Here is a 19,580-nt window from a genome sequence, read left to right as displayed (position 1 = left end):
TATTTCATGACGCACTTCCTGTAGAGCGCTGTCTAGCAGCCAGCCTTGTTTTCTCTATGGTACTGGGAGGACTGATGTAAATACTAGCTGGTTAGTGTAGTCACGTGCTTGCGTAGGTCTCAGCTCGTTTGTTTTTTCCTCTTGATCATATATACTGATCCTCTTCACAATAAAACGTTGTCTTTTTGAAGAGTTACATTCAGTGCTTGTTATAAAACTAGAACTTTATCATTAAAGTAAACCTAAGGCTGAAACTTTTTTGTATTGTTATATTGGATATGGTGAAAGGGGGTTATAATCTTTGTCAGTTATTTTTTTGCCATCTGAGGGGAGAATTACCTTAATTTCCTGTCTCAAAGCCACAACAGGAAATAAAAAGGAAATTGCTTCAGGCTAGGTTCACATCTGGGTGATCCGTGATCACGCGGCAATCGTGCGCAAAACCACGCGGATTGCTGGGCGGTCACAGAGTCTCCCACCACAGCCAATCGCGCTGGCGGTGCCATTTATAATGGCACCCCAGTCGTGCCGGACGGATCACGCGGTTTCCTGCCGCAATTCCGCCTGTGCAATTGAACACTAAAAAAAGTGTGTCGCAAAAAAAGGTACATGTACCTTTTATTTAGCGATTGCCGCACGGATGTAACCCCATTGTTATCAATGGGGCCGCGCGACAAACGCTGTCTGCACTAGCAAACGATCGCGCGGTCCCGGGATGTGCATCCCGGGTATCGCTCAGATCTGAACCTAGCCTCAAAGTGAGAGAAATCCCTGGTAGTCGCTAGAAATAGTGTCATAGCAAGATTTTCCACCTCTTCCTGTTCTGGTGACAAGCCAAAATTTGTTATTTTCTTTCTCTTTCGGTCATAACAATTACTAGGACAAACTAGGGATGCATTAATACAATTTTTTCAAGACCAAGTACAAGTACTGTTCCTCAAGTACTCGCCGATACCAATTAACTATACTTTTTTTTAAAGTGACGTGACATTTTTTCTAAAACAATGCAGATCTACTGATACCTTATCTTTAAAAATCCCCTAGAGGGCAAGAGAGGAACTACAACGCATCCAAGAAGTACCTTCTGAAGAGAATCCAGGCATTGCGAGAAGGAAAATGTGCTCATTCAAGATAAGGAGACCATAACCCTGAAAATGTTAGCAGAGGCTTTGTGGTGCCTGTTTTTTTTTTTCTTGTTCTTATTGTAGGACCAATGACAAGAGAGTAAAGTAATATGTGCTAAACATTTATTGGATCGGTACATTAAAAGAGTTGGAGAGATTCTAGATATAGGTGGGCACTTGGTCACTAACCTGAAAGATCTAATGTACTGTATGTAAATTTTAGTCTATTAGATGTGAAGATGACGAGGGACAGACCACAGCCAGAGCAGGAGAGAGACGGGAGATCAGTCACTGCCGTAGGACCCTAGGATCGGTATTTTAGCCCCTAAAGAAAAATGAGCAGTCAACCTTTGCAATGCAGGGGTAGCCCCACTGCAAGGGTTAATTTGTCAGAATCCTGAAGTTGTTCTTTAACCTTAAGACGATGCAGCACGGTGCTGAGATAAAAAGGAGCTCAGAAACAGTCATCAAACTCGTGTGGCCCAGGTCACTTTTTACTGAGTTACACCTGCTTTAGCTATTATTTTTGTTTTTAAGACAACACCTTCCTATCACTTTGAGCTCTATCGCGGTTGCGACTTCTGCCAGTCATAGCAGGCTTAGCAACGCTCGATGAAAAACTGTGTGTCGCTGTTAAAACTAGGGAGAAAAAAGTATTTTCTTTCCCCCCTGACAATAATCAGATTGGGGCGCTGCTGCTGTATTTAAGATAAGCTCATTGTTAAGAAATATCATGTAGCGCTCACCCCCTAAGGAGCCGCTGGATGATCGGGTCTTCCATAGCCTGTCTAGGGATTACTAACCACATGGCTGCCCCAAAAGCACTTACCACCTCCAGTGGCTATCGACAAAGTGAAGTCCAGACAGTATATTCAGCAGAATCTCTTTTATTGCTGAACTCCAGGGAGAGGGCAGTGGCGGAATTTCCAGGGTCGCAGCGGTCGTATATGCGACCGGGCCCTGTCGTTCCGCCACTTGGGGGGCCAGGAAGGAAGAAGGGGCCCCTGCAGTGGCATAACAAACGGGGATCCGACGGTGCTGCTAAAATGTAGAAATGTCACCAGCACACCAATCCTTTTAAGATAGCAAAAGCTTCATTTATTGACGTTTTTTGTCATATGACCAAACAAGCGCTTTCGGGACCACGCAGGGTCCCTTCATCAGGCTTTAGCATTGACAATTGTACAGTGATCACATCTAGGTATAAATAGACAGACAGTTGTATAAAACACCAATAAACACACCCTCTGATGTCACAGTGACGTCATAATCCCGCCAAAAAACATAGGAAAAAACATAGAAAGAAATGTGCAGATGTTAGCTGTCATATACAGTATAATCAGTATAGAAAGGTGCTATGTGCCATCCATGAAGTGCTGCATATGAACACATATCAGCCATGAATCAAAAAGTAAGTGGCTTACTTGGTGGGGGTAGTTCCCTGTATGCTAGAAGGCTATTTTAATTACTGTCCTCATGAAAGTACTAGTAATACAAAGTCATTATAGAAACATAGAATAGAATATAGTTTAATTCAAAAGTTACTGTACTATAATGGCATTGTATTTTCATGAGGAAAGTAATTAAAATAGCCTTCTCTCATACAGGGAACTACAAGTCCCAGCATGCACTTACTGTCCCTGTACAACTCTCACATATCATGCAGGGAACTACTTCAGGGGGCTTGCATGCTGGAACTTGAAGTTCCCTGGGTGATTTATGTGGGGGGCGGTGTACAAAGACCATAAGGGCATGCTGGGACATGTAGTTCCCTGGGTGATGTGGAGAGGTGTACAGGGGCAATGAAGGCATTCTGGTTGTAGTTGAACTGCAAGTCCCAGCATGCCTTCATTCTTATACCCCAGGGTCGCAGGCACTGGTGTTCTGCTACTTGTGGGGTGGGGGAAGAGGGCCCAGCCCAGTAACCGCCGAGGCACCGACATTGCCCAGTAGGCCAATGCTCTCAGGGGGGCCTTCATGGTTTCTCGTACCCGGGCCCTGAGGTTTCTAGTTACGCCTCTGGGAGAGGGTCAGGTACAGCCAGGATGAGGTAGACTCCTTTTTCTTATAAATAGAGCATAGTAACTGCTGCCATCACAGACTTGGACCTTTAAGCCGTACCGGCAATCTGTGTGGAGAACTTCTGGCAAGCAGTACTTTCAAGGTTCTTGTCCATGTTCAACTCCAACATGAGTGGCTGACCACTGGGCCTCCAGACTCAGGTCCCAGTGTCCAGGCTTAGGCCTAGCCAATTCTGTCTCTCCGCAGCCACCTGCCCCCAGGAGAACCCAGGGGATGGAAGAGACTGTTGCATCAGCCACACTGAGCATTTATCTCCTCTCCCAGCATGCAGCACTGCTACTGCACTACAGTGATTGGCCGGGAGACATAAATGCTCAGAGCAATCCTTATTGGCTGCTCTGCTCTGTGTGGTACCACACCCAGCAACAGGCAGATAAAGCTTCACAGATTGCTCTGTAATAATTGAACTGAACATAAACTACAGATATATTTTAGCACTCCTATTAGCAGGGTGCTACAATCACTTCCACAGTCACATGAGCCTTGCTGGAGTGTGAAAATTGTGCTGGTCCATAACCCCACATACAACTTTAACCCTTTTTCTGCCAGTGACGTAAGGCATAAAGCACTGGCAGTGGGCCCCTGCAAACAGACTCCTGGTGGCTATGGCCTCAAGGGGTCTATTTACCAGTGTAAAGCCGACTGTCGGAACAGAATTCCCCCCACCTTGCTTCCCAGGGTCCACTGCCCCTCCTGCTAGCCCATGCATTCACTCATATCCTCACCACTGACTGAAGCTGGAAGTGACGCTGATTGCATCACTTCCAGATTCTGAGTTTTCATTCCCCGGATACAGAAGCGAGAAGAGATTGTGCTTTTTCAGCATACATAACCTTAAAGTGTACCTGTCACCTCACATAGTGGACTTGTGAGCCCCCCTCCCAGTAGCAATAAAGGGGAGTGGAAAAAATGTTTATAGATAAATTTAATTTAATTTTAAAATACCCCCCCACATTTTTTTAAAGTCCCCTGTACCCGTGAACACCAACGTACGAAAACAAGGATTGCGCCACATGTTAGATATCGCTGCATGCTCCAGAGAGAAAGCACTAACTCAAGGGCTAGTATTGAGAGGTAAACTGATGACCTGTACGCGCTTTTAAAGCATCGCCCTTGGACAATTTGGGATACTGTATATTTTTACAGTTTCATGGGTGCATGCAATTTTTCATAGGGATGCACCGATACCGTTTTTTCCATATCAAGTACGAGTACCGATATTTATCTTTTGGTACTCGCCGATACCAATACCAGTACTTCCTCTAGCATGGAGGCGGCTTCCTAGGCAATCAGGAAGCTGAGCGGCGTGTCATTACCCACCACCCAGCTTCTTGATTGTCCAAGAAGCTGGCTCTGTGCTATTTGGCTGTCTCCATGGTGATTGGCCGGGAAGCCGGCTCCATGTTCCCTTGCGTCACTGCCGGTCAGAGGAAATCTGCCTCTGACCAGAAGTTCCGTTATCGGGGAAGGTATTGGAGCATTTGGGTGAGTACGAGTAGTAGTAGTATCGGTATCGGTGCATTCCTAATGTTTAAGCTTGACATGTTTGGTATCTATTTATTGGCACAACCTCATCTTTTATATTTTACCAACAAAGCGAGTATATGTTTTTTTTTGTGGATTAAATTAAGTGTATCTTTTACTGCAATTTTGGGTTTTATAAAGAGTTTCGTTTATATCATGCGACATGAAAATTGCCTAAAATGTGGAATATAACATGGGTGCAAAAATTGAAAAAAGGGCCTCAGTCATGAAGGGGTTAAGTAATTTTCAGGTCTAAAATTTGGATTATAACGTGTTAAAAAAATGCAAAAACGGCTCTGGCAGCGGGTTCAAGCATGCCCCGAGTCTTGTTTACTGTAGTGGAACTTGCACTTCACTCTAACCCACTTGCAACACTAAAAACTTTTATTGCCTTCATTAACAATATCTTAAATATTTCCTAAAAATCTGCGCTAAGCAAAGTATATCCTTCAGCAACTGGCAAATACATATCTTTTATTCTTCCATCTCTGGAGTGATGTTCTTTCTATCATATTCTCCTTTCATTTAATCTTAAACTAGTATTCTCTTTCTTTAGGGGAGAGGCTCTTACTGTCTCATAGATCTACAATCTTGAACCTGAATTCTTCTTCAATTTCTCTATTTATCTCATCGTCTCCTATACTACTAGATCTTTCTTTATTTTTATATTTTCTATCTGATCTTGCTGTTCACCTTCTAACTCTCTCCGTCTCCATATACTTTCTCAGTTCTTATTTATCTACAATTTGATTTTCATGTTCTCTATTTTATCCATTATGCTGTCTTGCTCCTAATTCACTTACTGGGGCAGTGGGTAGTTTGAGAGTAGATGAGCACATTTAATCATTTGTAGAAACTAGCACATTTTTAGGAAGAGTGGCAGGAAGAAGTGAATTAAGGGTTCTTAGAAACAGCTTCCTTGGGTGTGCACAGCGTAAGGAAGAGCTACTACATGTACACAATGCTGGTAGGAGATGGGAGAGCAGGAGAGAGATGTGTGCATGCCACCACGTGGCCGTTGTTTGAGTTGTCTCTGGGTCCGAGGCTCCAATCCTGTCTGTCACCAAAGCCAATGTAGCCGTTCCAGGATGTAGTGACATTCTGCCTATATGTAAGCTGTACAAGGATTTTAACTTGTGAGTGTATTACTATTATTTTAAAGAGGATTGCTACTAGAGGTGCACCGAAATAAAAATTTCTAAACCGAAACGAAACCGAAAATGAAAAAAAAATGTCAGGCCAAAACTGAAAATGTTTTTTTTTCTAACTTTTCACATTTTTAAAAATATTTTATTTTTATAAACTTATAATTTTTTTAAAATATTTTATATTACATATTTTTTTACTTTACTTTTAGGGGCTTCAGGGAAACATTAGGGGTCTAAACAGACCCCTGATATTTCCCTTTTAAAATAGAAAAAGAGATTGAGAACACAGAGTACCAGCTCTCCATCCTGAGAGATGTACTGTCACAGGAAGCTGGGCGGGGTGGTGCGGGAGGAGAGCTCAGCCTCCTGTGACAGCAATGACAGCTCTCTCCGCCCACACCGCCACTCTCCTGACCTGTGACAGGAGGCTGAGCGGGGAGGAGAGATGCCGGCTGCTCACCACGCTTTCCTCCTGCACCACTCGGCCTCCTGTGACAATTTCTCTCCTCCCCGCTGGGATACAGAGGAACTCCCAGCGGGGAGGAGACAAACCAGGGATGGAACGCTATTTTGGCCACAAATGTTTAATTTTGCCACAAGTGCAATTTTCGGCTTAAAGAACTCTGGGTAAAAAAATGTATTAACCCTTGCAATGAAGCTACCCTGCGCTGCAAGGGTTAAGAGCTCGTGTTTGTCTAGGGTAAAAAATAACGTTATACTCACCGGAGCCTCGAAGTCAGCCAGCTGTGATCCCTCCCGTCTCCTCCTCTGCTTAGCAATGTTATGTCCCTCGGCATCCTATACAGTGTGTATGTGTATATATATATATTATTATATTATATATAATGATTTACAGGACTTTGGACCGCTGCAGTGGAGGTCTAAGAGCAAGCCGGCTCAGAGAATCAGGCGAACATAACTTTTTTATTTTTGACCCTAGGCAAAAATGAGCACTTTACCCTTGCAGTGCAGGGTAGCCCCATTGCAAGGTTAGCAAAACAAATGATTATCCGCGCTATAGTGCTCTGCCCCAATCTCCTCAAAATCTCCTCATTGCAAGGGTTAACAACATTTTAACCTGGAGTTCTTCTATAACATTACACTCTCCACATGTCTGCATTTTTTTGCAGGACGCCGCACAGCAGATCATACCTGCATTGTGGTGTAAACGGGGCACATAGAGAACAACTGTTTTCTCTCAGTTGCTGAACAATGCCAGTTACTGCATATAATGTGAACAGCCCCTTGTTGTACTTAAGAGTTGGATTAATAATATAGAATGATTTATTAAAGCTTTACTCCTGCCTCACTATTACTTTTATAAAAAACCTTTTAATATTTGCTATGATTTCTTAAATCTATAATTTATTATTTTACTTCCTATGTGTGTACAGCCGTGGCGTCTGTCGGCCTGTCATTGATTTGTATAGGCTGTTGGCCGCAGCTCTACGCAAACACGTGCGACTCCCAGGCACAAAAATACTCCTTGTCATGCGGCCCTCTGTAGATGTGTGAATGAGGCCTTAAAGTGTATCTAACGCTTTGTGTTCTTAGTTTGGGTATGGAATGGTTAAAACCCCATGTTTTTTTTCTTGCTGTACGTGTCCCTATGGGGAGATTTTTCACTTCATGATCCAGAAACTCAAGTACTGAGGGAAATTCCCTTCTTAGGCGGTTGTCTGCCGTGTCCGTTTGGGTGAATGTAGAATTTTGGGTTTCCCATCATTTTCCAGTCAGGTACCAATGATAAGAAAAGGGGAGGACTCTGCCCTGTGGGGGACAAAATGCAATACAAACTTTACAGAGGTTCTAAAACACCCTTCTACACCAAAAAGTTTCAGCTTTAGGTAAACTTTAAATAATGTTTTGTGTTAAACCCCTTGAACAAATTTGAAGGCAAAGTATCAAGAAAACAACATACATGAAATCTAGAAGCATTTAATTTTCCATGAAATGTTCTACTTTCACTATATATAAATAAATAACCATTTTTATAGCATAATCAACACAAAAACACAAGTTTTTCCATATGCAGCATTGTACAGAAATCACAGTCATTTCACAGTGGAGACAGCGGGTGGGGTTCATGTTCCAGAAAGATTGACCCATGTGTCTGGGTGAACAATTGGAAAAATTCTTCTACAATCAGATTGTATGGAAAGAACATATAACAATACCAGGTCAGTGCTAACTGCTGACACCTCGTGCACTGCCTAGTGGAATGTACATAGTGGAAAGTGCAACAGATTCCTCCATCTACGCTAAACTGTGTGGATGGAGGAATCTCCCACTGGGTCAAGCATCAGTATCTGGCTAGTCGGCCCCGATGGCCATCAAAATACCTAAACTATCTGATAAGATGTAGGCATTGTTCGGGTATTTTGAGAGCCAGATACTGAAGCTTCCGCGCATTGCGGCCGCCTCACTTTTTTGCCGGGCTTGAGGGGCCATTGAAGTGAATGGCACAGACCCGTGACACGCACAGTACACTACTATACCAAAGTTCTCCCAAACAAAAAATTCAGAAAGCAAAGCAAATCTTTTTGTTCTCTACACGTTTCTTGTAACTAGGTTCTCAAACATTTTAGGCCCCTTCACACGGGCCTGCCTCTCAGTTTTTCAGACAGACCCGATTGGAAACCCGATGTTAGTGTATGGACTATCGTACGGCGGCCCCATCCTGTACCAACCATTGCACAGTTAAATAAGCTTTTTTTAGCAGAAAGCACCTGGGCAAATTTTTATTAATTGACCACACGGATTTTCGGTTGCGCATGAGCAGTGTTAAATCGTACGAATATTGACGTACGGGAACGCCACCAACCAATGCGAAAATCGTACGATCGATCTAAGTTTTCTAGCATGCTGGAATATTCGGCCGATATTCGTGAGGTGTATGGGCACCTTTACAGGGACACAGGTAGCAAAAGAAACCTGACGGGTGCTGTAATCCCTCTCAACTCGATCCAAAACCAGTTGGTCTTTACATTATCTGAATGTGTGTTGGGTATGTTCTCTATGTTCTATTTTTTTTTTTTTTTTACATAAAACCTTATTATTGTCAAAAAGAAACTTATCGTGTCTTCTATGTGGTCGTATACAGGGAGCCTTATTAGAGAGCCCTATGGCCTTCTGGAGTGTCCCATGTTGTTGTGATCAGTATACAATCAGTACACAGGTCTGCATTAGACATCAACTGTCTAAACCAAGGATGTCCAAACTCCGGCCCCCCAGCTGTGGTGAAACTACAAATCCCATGAAGCATCTCTCCGGGAGTCATGTCTTTGGCTGTGAGAATCTTGCAAAGCCTCATGGGATTCGTAGTTCCACCACAGCTGGGAGGACTGCGGTTTCAACATCCCTGGTCTAAACAGACCAATGGTGAACGGTATCTCAGAATTTCCTCTACTCTTCATGAAGAATCCGCCATTACATAAAAACCACAACTCTGTCTTCACAACTATGAATTCACAATTGTAGGTCAAATGCAGCCCTTTTACAGACATACGCAACTGTCTAGGTTTAGATCATATATAATCTGCAATTGCCGTGAAGGCAAAACAGGTTGAAACCTAGAAGAAGGTGTACAGTAGCAGAAGATGACCATCCTGGGTTCCCTTCCCATCAGCCAAGCATAGGGAAATAAAGCTACAATGGGCACAGGATAAGTAAAACAGGAGGTTTTTTTTTTGGCACTTCTAACAAATGGAACAATGTTAGCATCCAATCTCCAACCTCAAAACTATCCCTTATAGCTAACTGAACCCTAAAACCCTAATTAAAATAACCCTTATCCTCTCCCAACACCTGTTGAAATGAACCCTTAAAATGACACGAACACTTAACCCAATTCACCTCCTAACTGTAAGTTGACACTGAAGCATAAGCGAACAATAGCCCGGAAACATTTCTCAAACTGTATACTTTCTTTATTGGCCCCAAAAATAGCATCCCACTCCAAATCATAAAAACTAAATCATTCACAGTTTGGGACCCTTCCAGTACTTCATTATCGAATTTTTCAGGATATGATCAGACTGGAAGGGAAAATAGAAAGGTTTGTTGAGGATTTTATTCAATCTTTTATTTTTTAAGTTTACACTCATGTGGACATTTTAGCTAATGCTATTGAGCTCTGTAAGTGGGATGTTTTCAACAAAGGGAGCTAAGGACACATTGGAAAACACGTGAGGCTGGCTGCATATCAAAATAAATACAAAGTATTCATTTTTTCCTACAAGCACCAAAAACAAGGTGCTCTAGAAATGTTGAAGGTGTTGTAGCTGGGACAATGAGGCTTGGGGAAGGGGAGGGTGTTTAAAACTAGGCCCTGGTAAGAGTGCTGAGGGTTTCTAGAGGGAATGTCCATTGGCCCAAGGTTATGACACCAATGGCCTGTAGAAAAGAACTGCAGCAAGGTTGGGGGTCTCTGTCCTCGTACATAATCCAATGAGAAGGAAGGCGACACAGCTACTACTGACCACAAGTACACTCTTTTTTTTTTTTTTTTACAGCGTTATATCTATTGTTTGAGGTGGAAGGGTTTGTCTCTAGTGCTGTACTGAAAATGGCAGAGCAAAACTGCAATTCCATGCCATTTTATAAATATATAATTCCCAGTCGCCAGGTCAAAAATGCAACTGAGAAAAAAAGCTGCTCAGGTCATTGAGGGCTATTTGCCAACACAGCCATCACCGTACCACCTAGGTAGCGGATGCCCCCAATAGTATAATATGGAAAAGCCGGATTCAGGTCCAGGAGCCTGTAAGAGGGAGCGGTGCCTGCTCAGTGGCCCCATAATGTGTACCAGGCTTCACTGATTTCCACTTCTACAAGCTTTGGCCAGAAGCAGGAGAAGGGCTGGGCTCCCCTTGTCTCATCATATGGCTGTGACAGGGGTTGCTGCACTGTCCGAGAGTGTCAGTGCTATGGCTTGCCAGGTTGTCCAGGGATGAGGCTCTGTTATGGAATGGCACAGAGGTCCATGCTGAGTGATGGAGGTGGCTCGAAGGTTCTCTCTATTAGTGTAATATGGGTGGCCAGTGTAAGAGGAGGTGAAAAAAAAATATGTTGTAACTATACATACATGCCAGAAAATGTATTTACATTTATATTTGGACTTTTGTTAATGTACTGAAAGAGCGGATTTGCAACTCTGATACCTTCTTAGGCCTCATTCACATCACCAAGCGTGCGTTACAGTAAACATGTTTGCCCGCTGGTGTGTGTTGTACACATGCTTCATTATAAAATGCATTGCAGGGCTTGATTTTTTATTTTTAGGGCCTGTTCACACCATATGCAGTTGTGATGCAGTCCGTTTATTTGACCGCTGCAGTCAAAATACATCACAATGCTTTCCTGTGGGCTTTCTTGTGCTTTATTCACACCATTGAAGTGTGAATAAAGCACAAGAAAGCCCATAGGGAAACATTGTGATGTATTTTGACTGAAGCAGTCAAATAAACGGACTGCATCACAACTGCATATGGTGTGAACTGGCCCTAAAACTTAATTTAACTTCACATTCAACTCTATGCATGGCGGCAAGTTGTGATGCACTGTAGCACGTCACAAAGCGCTGCACAAAAATGCAACCTGGCCTACTTTTCTTTTAGTGCACACCCTGTATATAACCATCTACAGGGTGTGTGGTGCTGGCTCCTAGTTCTGGGTGAGATCCGTCCTGATAGAGATCATATATGAAATAACATGGCAAAGTGTATACATGTAAACCAGGCCTCACTGCCTCCACATTTGACACCCATGTCTCAAAACATTAGATCTACCCAATCTACTATAGACATTTGATAAACGTTGTTCAATAGAGAACATTTTTCCATCTCACACTGATAAACGTTAAACATTTATATTTGGTTTTCAGTTTACTTTGCGATTACCTTTGGTCCAGCACTGACCTGAAATAAAGAATGGCTTAAAGAGAACATGCTACTTGCAAAGGAAAGGCCTATCCAGAGCTCCATTATAACAAATTCCACTTTCAGTTCTAAAGGTTTCAGTGTACTTTTGTCCCAGGGTATATGCATGCTACTATGGCAATCTAAAGGTTTTCCTGACCAGAATGTGTTCTAAATCTCCATGTTTCTTGCACGAGAGAGCAAAACAGAAGCAAAAAAGGGGACAGAAAAATATCTTTACTTTCTACCAGCTTAACAGGAGAACACCAGCCTTCCGTAGCCTAACCTCCTAATGCCACCATAGTAACATGCTTTGAAGAACAGGAACCAGGGTTAAAAAGAACAAATTAAACCTCGTCCTTTGTATCAATACACCAAAAACAAAACGTCAGCTCTTTTCTATCACAGTGTTATAAATAAATGTATATGGTTAAAGTGGACCTACAGCATATTGAAATGTTAACAAGTGGACAATGCTCAGCTTCCTGGAGAAAATGCTGGTCTAAGTTTCCTACAGTGATGGCCACATGTCTGGAGGTACTAAGTCACATTATCTCTGATCCTATTCCTCAGCAGAGCCCACATGCCCGCCGCAGGTCTTCTAATATGTGGAGAGCTGTGAAAGTCAACTGGAGCAGCATTTTGCTCAGTATTTTGGCCTTTCATTACATTCAAAGCCCAACTTAGGACACGGCTATTTTAAAGTTACCTTTTTATATGTAAATGACACATTGCTACCGTCATGTTTTTATTACTTTACGAGCTCTCTAAGCTCCTGAGAACTCCTGTTTTATACAGCGAGGAGCCGTACTAACTCCTCACTACATCGGATAGGCGTTAATGAACACTAACAGTTCCGTTGTTGAGCTTCCGCCTTCCTTACTGTGCTGTGCCATTCACAAAGCATAGCACAAATGTCATCACTATGCTGCACTGTGAATGGTACAGCAGAGTGAGGGAGACGGAGCCACAATACCGGAAATATTGGCGTTCATAGACCCTGTCAGAGGCGTACCTAGAAACCTCATGACCCGAGTTCAAGAAACCATGAAGGGCCCCCACCATCAAAAAATGTCGGTGCCTCGACGGTTACCGCGGTAGTGCATGTTTGTAATCCCAGGAGGCAATGTCAGTGCCTCAGTGGGTACCAGAGTAGTGCATGTGTGTAGTTCCAGGAGGCAATGTCGGCACCTTGGCGGTAACTGGGGTATTGTATGCGTTTAGTCCCAGGAGGCAATGTCGGTGCCTCAGCAGTTACCAGGGTAGTGCATGTGTGTAGTCCCAGGAGGCAATGTCAGTGCCTCAGTAGTTACCAGAGTAGTGCATGTGTGTAGCTCCAGGAGGCAATGGCGGTAACTGGGGTATTGTATGCGTTTAGTCCCAGGAGGCCATGTCAGTGCCTCAGCAGTTACCAGGGTAGTGCATGTGTGTAGTCCTAGGAGGCAATGTCAGCGCCTTGGAAGTTAACGGGGTAGTGCATGTGTGTAGTCCCAGGAGGCAATGTTGGCGCCTTGGTGGTTACTGGAGCCATGTCATCTTCTTCCTTTCCGGAAGTGGCGGAACGGCAAGGCCCAGCTACACATGTGACCGCTGCGACCCTGGTAGTTCTGCCAGTGGACACTGTTCAGGTGGAAGTGCAGCTACCCTCTGTATATAACAGGAGCTCTTAGAGGAGCTTAGAGAGCTCCCAAAGCAGGAAAAACATGAAGATGTTAATGTACAAGATTAAAAAAGAAAAAAAAAAAATGTCTGAGTTGGGCTTTGATTTATGGTCTCTTTAAAAAAAAAAAAAAATCACAGGGAATATAAATTAGGTTAAGTAGTGGAATGCCCTACCATAAAAATTAAACACATTAGGACTTTTACCAGACTTTTAGCAGGTGTAAAACGGTCTATTTTAGCATGTGGGCTAGTTTCGACCAGCCCACATGCTCAAATGGACCGTTTTAGCATGCAGACTGATCTCTAGCGGCAGTGAGGGGCAGTGCCTTGCATTTTTACCACACAAGTCACTGCTGCCATTTTTTTTTTTAAACTTCATGTTTATGCACCACAGATCAGTTAGTTACGGTGACCAGCGCACTCATGTGGTGAGGTGCTGAAAAAAGTGTCTGCAACACAACACGCAACAGGGCACACAGAAACAGTTGTTTTCTATTTGCTCTTGCGGTGAGCATGGGTTTATCTGTGCAAATTAACGCAGATCACTGCACTTGTGAACAAATTTTAAGTGCAGAACATGTATTCTGTAACATATTTTACGGTCTTATCTTACCCATTGTACACCATTGCTGGGATACAATATGAACTGCATCCTCAGATGCAAAACCAATGCTTTTCTAATTTCCACTACAGCAAACCCACAATACCCCATCACACCAGGTATCAAAGTGTCTATAATAGCAGAATTAAAGAATCTGTGAGGGTGAACAGAATAATGCAGTAATTAGAAGCCAATTAAACAAATCTGGGAGCCAGTTGGGGAAGGTCTTCAAAACATACTAGAGGCATGGGTGGTTGGGCGTAAGCAGGTGTAATCCAGGCTTACATTCATGCTACCTATACCCTGCTTACAATTTTGGGTTCAGCTCTCCTCTAGCCACTTCACATGCACCTTCTTCCGGTAAACAGCCATAGGATGGCCACAAGGGTGCAGGAGAATGTCATAATTTACTGCTGCAGACAGACCAGTCAAAATAAAATAAATACCATTTTAAAACATGACTCCCCTCATTTAAAGAGACCCTGTCACCAACCTAAAACATTGCAAGTAATAGTACAGAAAAATGCTTACTTGCAGTGATCTTATTTCCTTTCCATAAATCACTTTTTTTCCACTTGCAATGTGCCTCCTCTAGCATCAAAATGTGACTATTCCAGCATTAGCACATCCTCCCCTCTCCCTGTATACAGCACTCTCCTCTTCAGAGAGTGTCTAATAATTTGCTGTGCTGGCCAAGCTTTTCCAGCCCTCCCCTAACTACATAACCTTTTATGTAGCTGCGGGAGCTGCTGACATCACATCCAAGAGGGCGGCACCCAGCAGCACTCTCAGGGCTTTTAGAGGTCTTCACAAGGTACAGGTAAATGCCATGCATAAAATACATTAAATGCACATAGAAGACTTTGTTGAAATGAATGGTGACGGGGTCTCTTTAATAAAATAGAATGATTCTCTTAGAAAGCAACGTATCAGTAGCTCCAGATAACTGGCTCGTGATTTGTCCAGCATTTGAATGCATATTCTTCATAAAACAGTGAGCACTCTATATTAATAAAGTACATAACAAAATAGAATAGTATTTTTCTGAGATCCTCTTGAATAAGCCTTTCTTGCAAAGCCATTTAACGAGGCCTTGCTTGGTGCTTTGTATAAAAGGTATCTTCTTAATTGCATTAGGTGAAACAGAGCTGGACATCCATCTGCGCCCTTAACTGGCAAATTTTAAAGCTGAATGGATGCTTTTTGTGCATGTCTAGACTGTTTTTGGTAAGCAAAACCATGCAGAAGTCCAGTCAGCCACAGATGCGTTATATTCTTACAATGAGATGATCATTAGGTCTCTCATCAAAAAGCATCCTTGATGTTTTTCAATTGTCGCACGGCAAGATCCACCGGTAGGTTGAACTTCAGGATGCTGAGTCGGCTGAGGATGTTTAAAGCGCTTTCAAAGCCACTGCTTGCCATGTAACTCCAGGGCTGGTAGTGAGACTGTATCAACACCCCAGATTTGCAGATCAAATTAAGCCAGGAGACAAGACGTTGTTCATTCAGTGCCATGCAGACCAGAGCCTTAAACTCGGAGTCTGCACCCCGTTTGAAAGGATCATGCTCTGTTAAAACTGTGTGGATGGCAGAGAGGAGGCTCTGTTTCGGGGTAACCTTAGTACTTCCTGAAACAGGGAGGGAAAAGGACTGTGAGAGCTTACGGGCTGGAGAGTCAACAAATGCTTTTCCATTTTTCTCATTGTAGTATTTGACAAAAAGTTCCCAGGGGTGCATGTTGGGAGGAGAGGCGGAGAAAACCGGAATGAGGCAGGCAATGGGTGCAAGAACCAAACTCATTCCTTGAGATGTAGCATAAAGACCATGGGACAGAAGATCTCGGATTGCGGTTGCCAACTCTTTCCTCACAGCTACTGTTAGCTCATCTTTACCTCCCAGAGCAATTTCCTGCATGCTGGCATAGCTGATAACATGCTCCTCAGGCTGCTGCCGCACTGCCAATTGCCTCACTTTCTCTACAGAAGCCTCAAGCTTCTTTATCAATGGAGTGAAGTCTCTGTTGCTTTCATCCTGCTTCCACAGGTTGTGTTGCACATGTCCTGTACCACAACCAAACTGGCTGACTGCGAAGATCTGCAGGACAGCCAGTGCACGGCGTAGCAAATGTAGTCCTGTTTCCCTCATTTGCCTTGCCTGCTCTGGACTCACTGTTGAGAAAGAAGCAGTATATTGTTTAGATAGAATGATCAGAATCCAATTGACTTTGAAAACCTGCAACATTATACGTATGAAATGACTTTAACCACTTGCTGACCAGGTGTTTACACCCCCTTCCCATCCAGGCCATTTTTAAGTATTCAGCGCTGCGGTACTTTGACTGACATTTATTCCGTCATACAACGCTGTACTGATATTAATTTTATACCATTTTTTGGGGGACAGATAGAGCTTTCTTATGGTGGTATTTAATCACCACTGGGGGTTTTATTTTTTTACTATATTTAGGAAAAATTACTGAAAATTTTGGGGAAAAAAAAGTTGTTTTTTTTTTACATTATGTTATAAAACTTTTATTATTACACCAATTTTTTGGTAAAATATAAAAGACGGGGTCACGTCGGGTAAATAGACACCAAACATGTCAAGCTTAAAAATTGCACGCACCCGCAAAAAACTAGCATACCCAAAATTGACCATAGGCGACGTTTTAAAAGCTTTTACAGCTCATCAGTTTAGTGTCATCAGTGATTGATGGCCCTAAAGTTATTGCTCTCACTGCGACGTTCGAGGCGATATGCAACGTGTGGCATAATGGGTGCAATCGTCGTTTTCGCAGGTATGCGCATCTGACGCATGTTTACATGCGTGTATGTAGGGGTGGGGACTTTAAAAAAAAAAAACTATTATTTTTTTATGTGTAACTTAAAAATGTTTGTGGGGGAAACGTTAATTTTTTTTCCTATTTTTTTTCCCCACTTAACTTTATTGCCATCACAGAGGGGGCTAAGAAACCCCCCTATGTGATAGCAAAAGATGTGACAGGTCCTCTTTATGGAGACATCAAGGGTCTCCAAGACCGCTAATGTCACCTAGGACCCCCCTGAAGAAGCTGATGAAGCAAAGATCTGCTTCATCAGCTTCTCTCCAGCATCTGAAGCTGGAGAGTGACACGAGAATGCGGAAGTGATGTAATATACATCACTTCTGCATTCTGACACCGGAGAGAGATCATGTACCGACCTCCCTCTAATCCCCTGTCAGAGAGGCACTATGCTGGTTCCAAGCTCGCACCGGGCACAGCGGAGCCCGGGATAGGCAGGAGGGGGGGGGCACATACCCAGGGCCGGTGCTAGGATTCTTGCCTAAGGTGCATTTTTGCGCCCCCCCCGACCCCCTGTAAAAACAGGGCATTTTGACAAGTACTTGTACTTGTCAAAATGCCCCGATGTTTGCGCTATGTTGTTTTTTTTTCACTAACCTTCGGTGCGGGAGAGCAGCGGCGAGTCAGCGCTGGTCCAGTGGGAGGAGCTCCAGGTGAGGTCCTAATTTAGCTGGCCGGCGACTGCCAGAGGTGCCGCGCGTGTCGGATCCATAGCCGGTGGATCGCTTGTATGTTAACAGGCATTGCTGCCGGTTTTTACATTTTGTGTCTTACCGGCGCGCACGGGTGGGCGGGACTAACAGGCCGTGTATACACGGCCTGTTACATCCAGGAAGCTGTGTGTATAAACAGCCGGCCGGGAGGTAGTTAAAATATCTGGTTATATATAATGTGCCTATATATGTTTCTTATATGTCACAGCAAGATTAAAAAACAAAAAACAAACATACATCTCTACAATACAAGCACATTTCCTCATGTTTATCCCTTTAAAGATCCTGCAAGTACAGAAAAATGTGTTGATCTGCCAGAAATGACCTGTTATGGGCTGACAACACACAGCTTTTTATAGGACTGAGTGGTATCAGCCCTGCCCAGTTGTCTTTTACTAGACTATTAAATCAAGCCCCTTTTTCTCATATCTACAACATAAGGACTACATGATCTATAACCTCGAGATGAGAACTGGGGGACTAATCAGGCTCCTTGAGACAACACAGGAAATGTGCACAGAAAAGCTCTGAATTTCTGACAAGATCAATAGGACAGCTTTTGAAGTAAACAGACAAAACACTTCCAATGATATATGCAAGAGAAAAAAGGGAGCAAATAGGAGAAGTTCATTGTTAGGGATTATATACACTGTAACCCTTTTATTGCCGCCATTGTAAGGCAAACAGCCTGTATCGGCAGAGACAGTGGGGATCAGAGGGGACTCAAAGCGGAGTATGCAGCCGGCGCCCAGCAGGGGGGAGTGAGCTGCAGAAGGGGAGCATAAAGTGACAGGCTGGGCAGAGCGGATTCAGGATGGTGAGCGCAGAATAGGTATATATGGCGCTGATGTGCATAGGAATTTCCTATGCTCCTCAGTGCCATTTAGTGGTGGTAGTGTCATGCGGAAAGCATTTGCACAGCTATAAACCCCTAGAAGTTATATAGGTATCAGAATACAATTTTATTTTATCTATTCCATACAAAATACACCAATAAATTATTATTACCATTACTCCGAGCATTTGAGCTGGAATTTGTGTGGAAACCTGTTGCTCCACTGTTACCAGTATCGGAAGGGCTGCCAATTTCATCTACTGGGGAAAAAAAATAAAAATGTATATATAATAAATTGATTTATCATTTATATATAACAATGGTGCTGTTATACATTTTATTCTTATAATGCACACTCCCTGTAGGTAGAGGGATGAAGTTTGTGCCTACAGCTTTTTTGGGGCATTAAGCAGCCCAGTCAAATGAATAGGCTGCCTCAATGCAACACATAATGAGTGGCATACCACATTGCGAACCCTGCATAAAAAAGCCTGCTGGCTCCTAGGTTAAGCCAATTGTTCCTAAACCTTAAAGCAACCTAATTGCTCCTGTGCCGAGGACAGTTCTATCAGCATGAAGTTCTGTTTAGCACAGCTTTTCATGGCTTCACAGTGTGCCTGACACTGCTGAACCTAAGGCAATGCAAACAAAGGAAACGTTCTATTAATAAGCATCAAATACCTTTTGCAGCACCTGTATACACAACCGCCATATTTGCCATTTATACTCTAACAGTTGGCTATGAAAACAAGAACAGAGGTATACCAGGAGGTGAACTTTGTCCTTGTGCATCTCCAGGGGTCCTTTATACATGTAAAATGGACAGAGAATACAGAAAACTTTCTCCTTCAGGTCCCTCCTCTGCTGATTGACAGCAGGTGGGTGCAAAAAAAAAAAAGTAAAAAAAAATAAAAATTACCGTATATACTCGAGTATAAGCCGAGATTTTCAGCCCATTTTTTTGAAAAGTGCCCCCCTCGGCTTATACTCGAGTCAGCGCCAGGTGTCATCTTACTTACCTGGCCGAGCGTCGCGTCACTGCTGCTCCGGTGTGCGGCGCTCCGAGCGGGGTCATCTGGCAGTCTCCGGGTCCTAATTTAGGTGGCCGGAGACTGCCAGATGACCACG

The 19,580-nt window shown here is 43.3% G+C and overlaps 1 protein-coding gene across 1 annotated transcript in view; it reads right to left on the bottom strand.

The window, feature by feature from the left end:
* Positions 1-15,221: 15,221 nt before the first annotated feature.
* The window catches only part of RUNDC1 (RUN domain containing 1), a 27,762-nt gene continuing 23,403 nt past the window's right edge, over positions 15,222-19,580 (bottom strand). The window contains exons 4-5 of the mRNA XM_018560160.1: positions 18,626-18,709; positions 15,222-16,230 (exon numbers count right to left, since the gene is read on the bottom strand). Of these exons, the coding sequence (XP_018415662.1) occupies positions 15,365-16,230; positions 18,626-18,709 (950 nt within the window). The 3' untranslated portion in view covers positions 15,222-15,364. The remainder of the gene's footprint in view (positions 16,231-18,625; positions 18,710-19,580) is intronic.

The sequence above is a fragment of the Nanorana parkeri genome, unplaced genomic scaffold (genome assembly GCF_000935625.1).
Source record: "Nanorana parkeri isolate BGI_ZX_2015 unplaced genomic scaffold, ASM93562v1 scaffold435, whole genome shotgun sequence".
In the NCBI taxonomy this organism is placed as follows: Eukaryota; Metazoa; Chordata; class Amphibia; order Anura; family Dicroglossidae; genus Nanorana; species Nanorana parkeri.
Note: the sequence above shows the minus strand (reverse complement) of the source record. Positions and strands in the feature narration are given on the sequence as shown.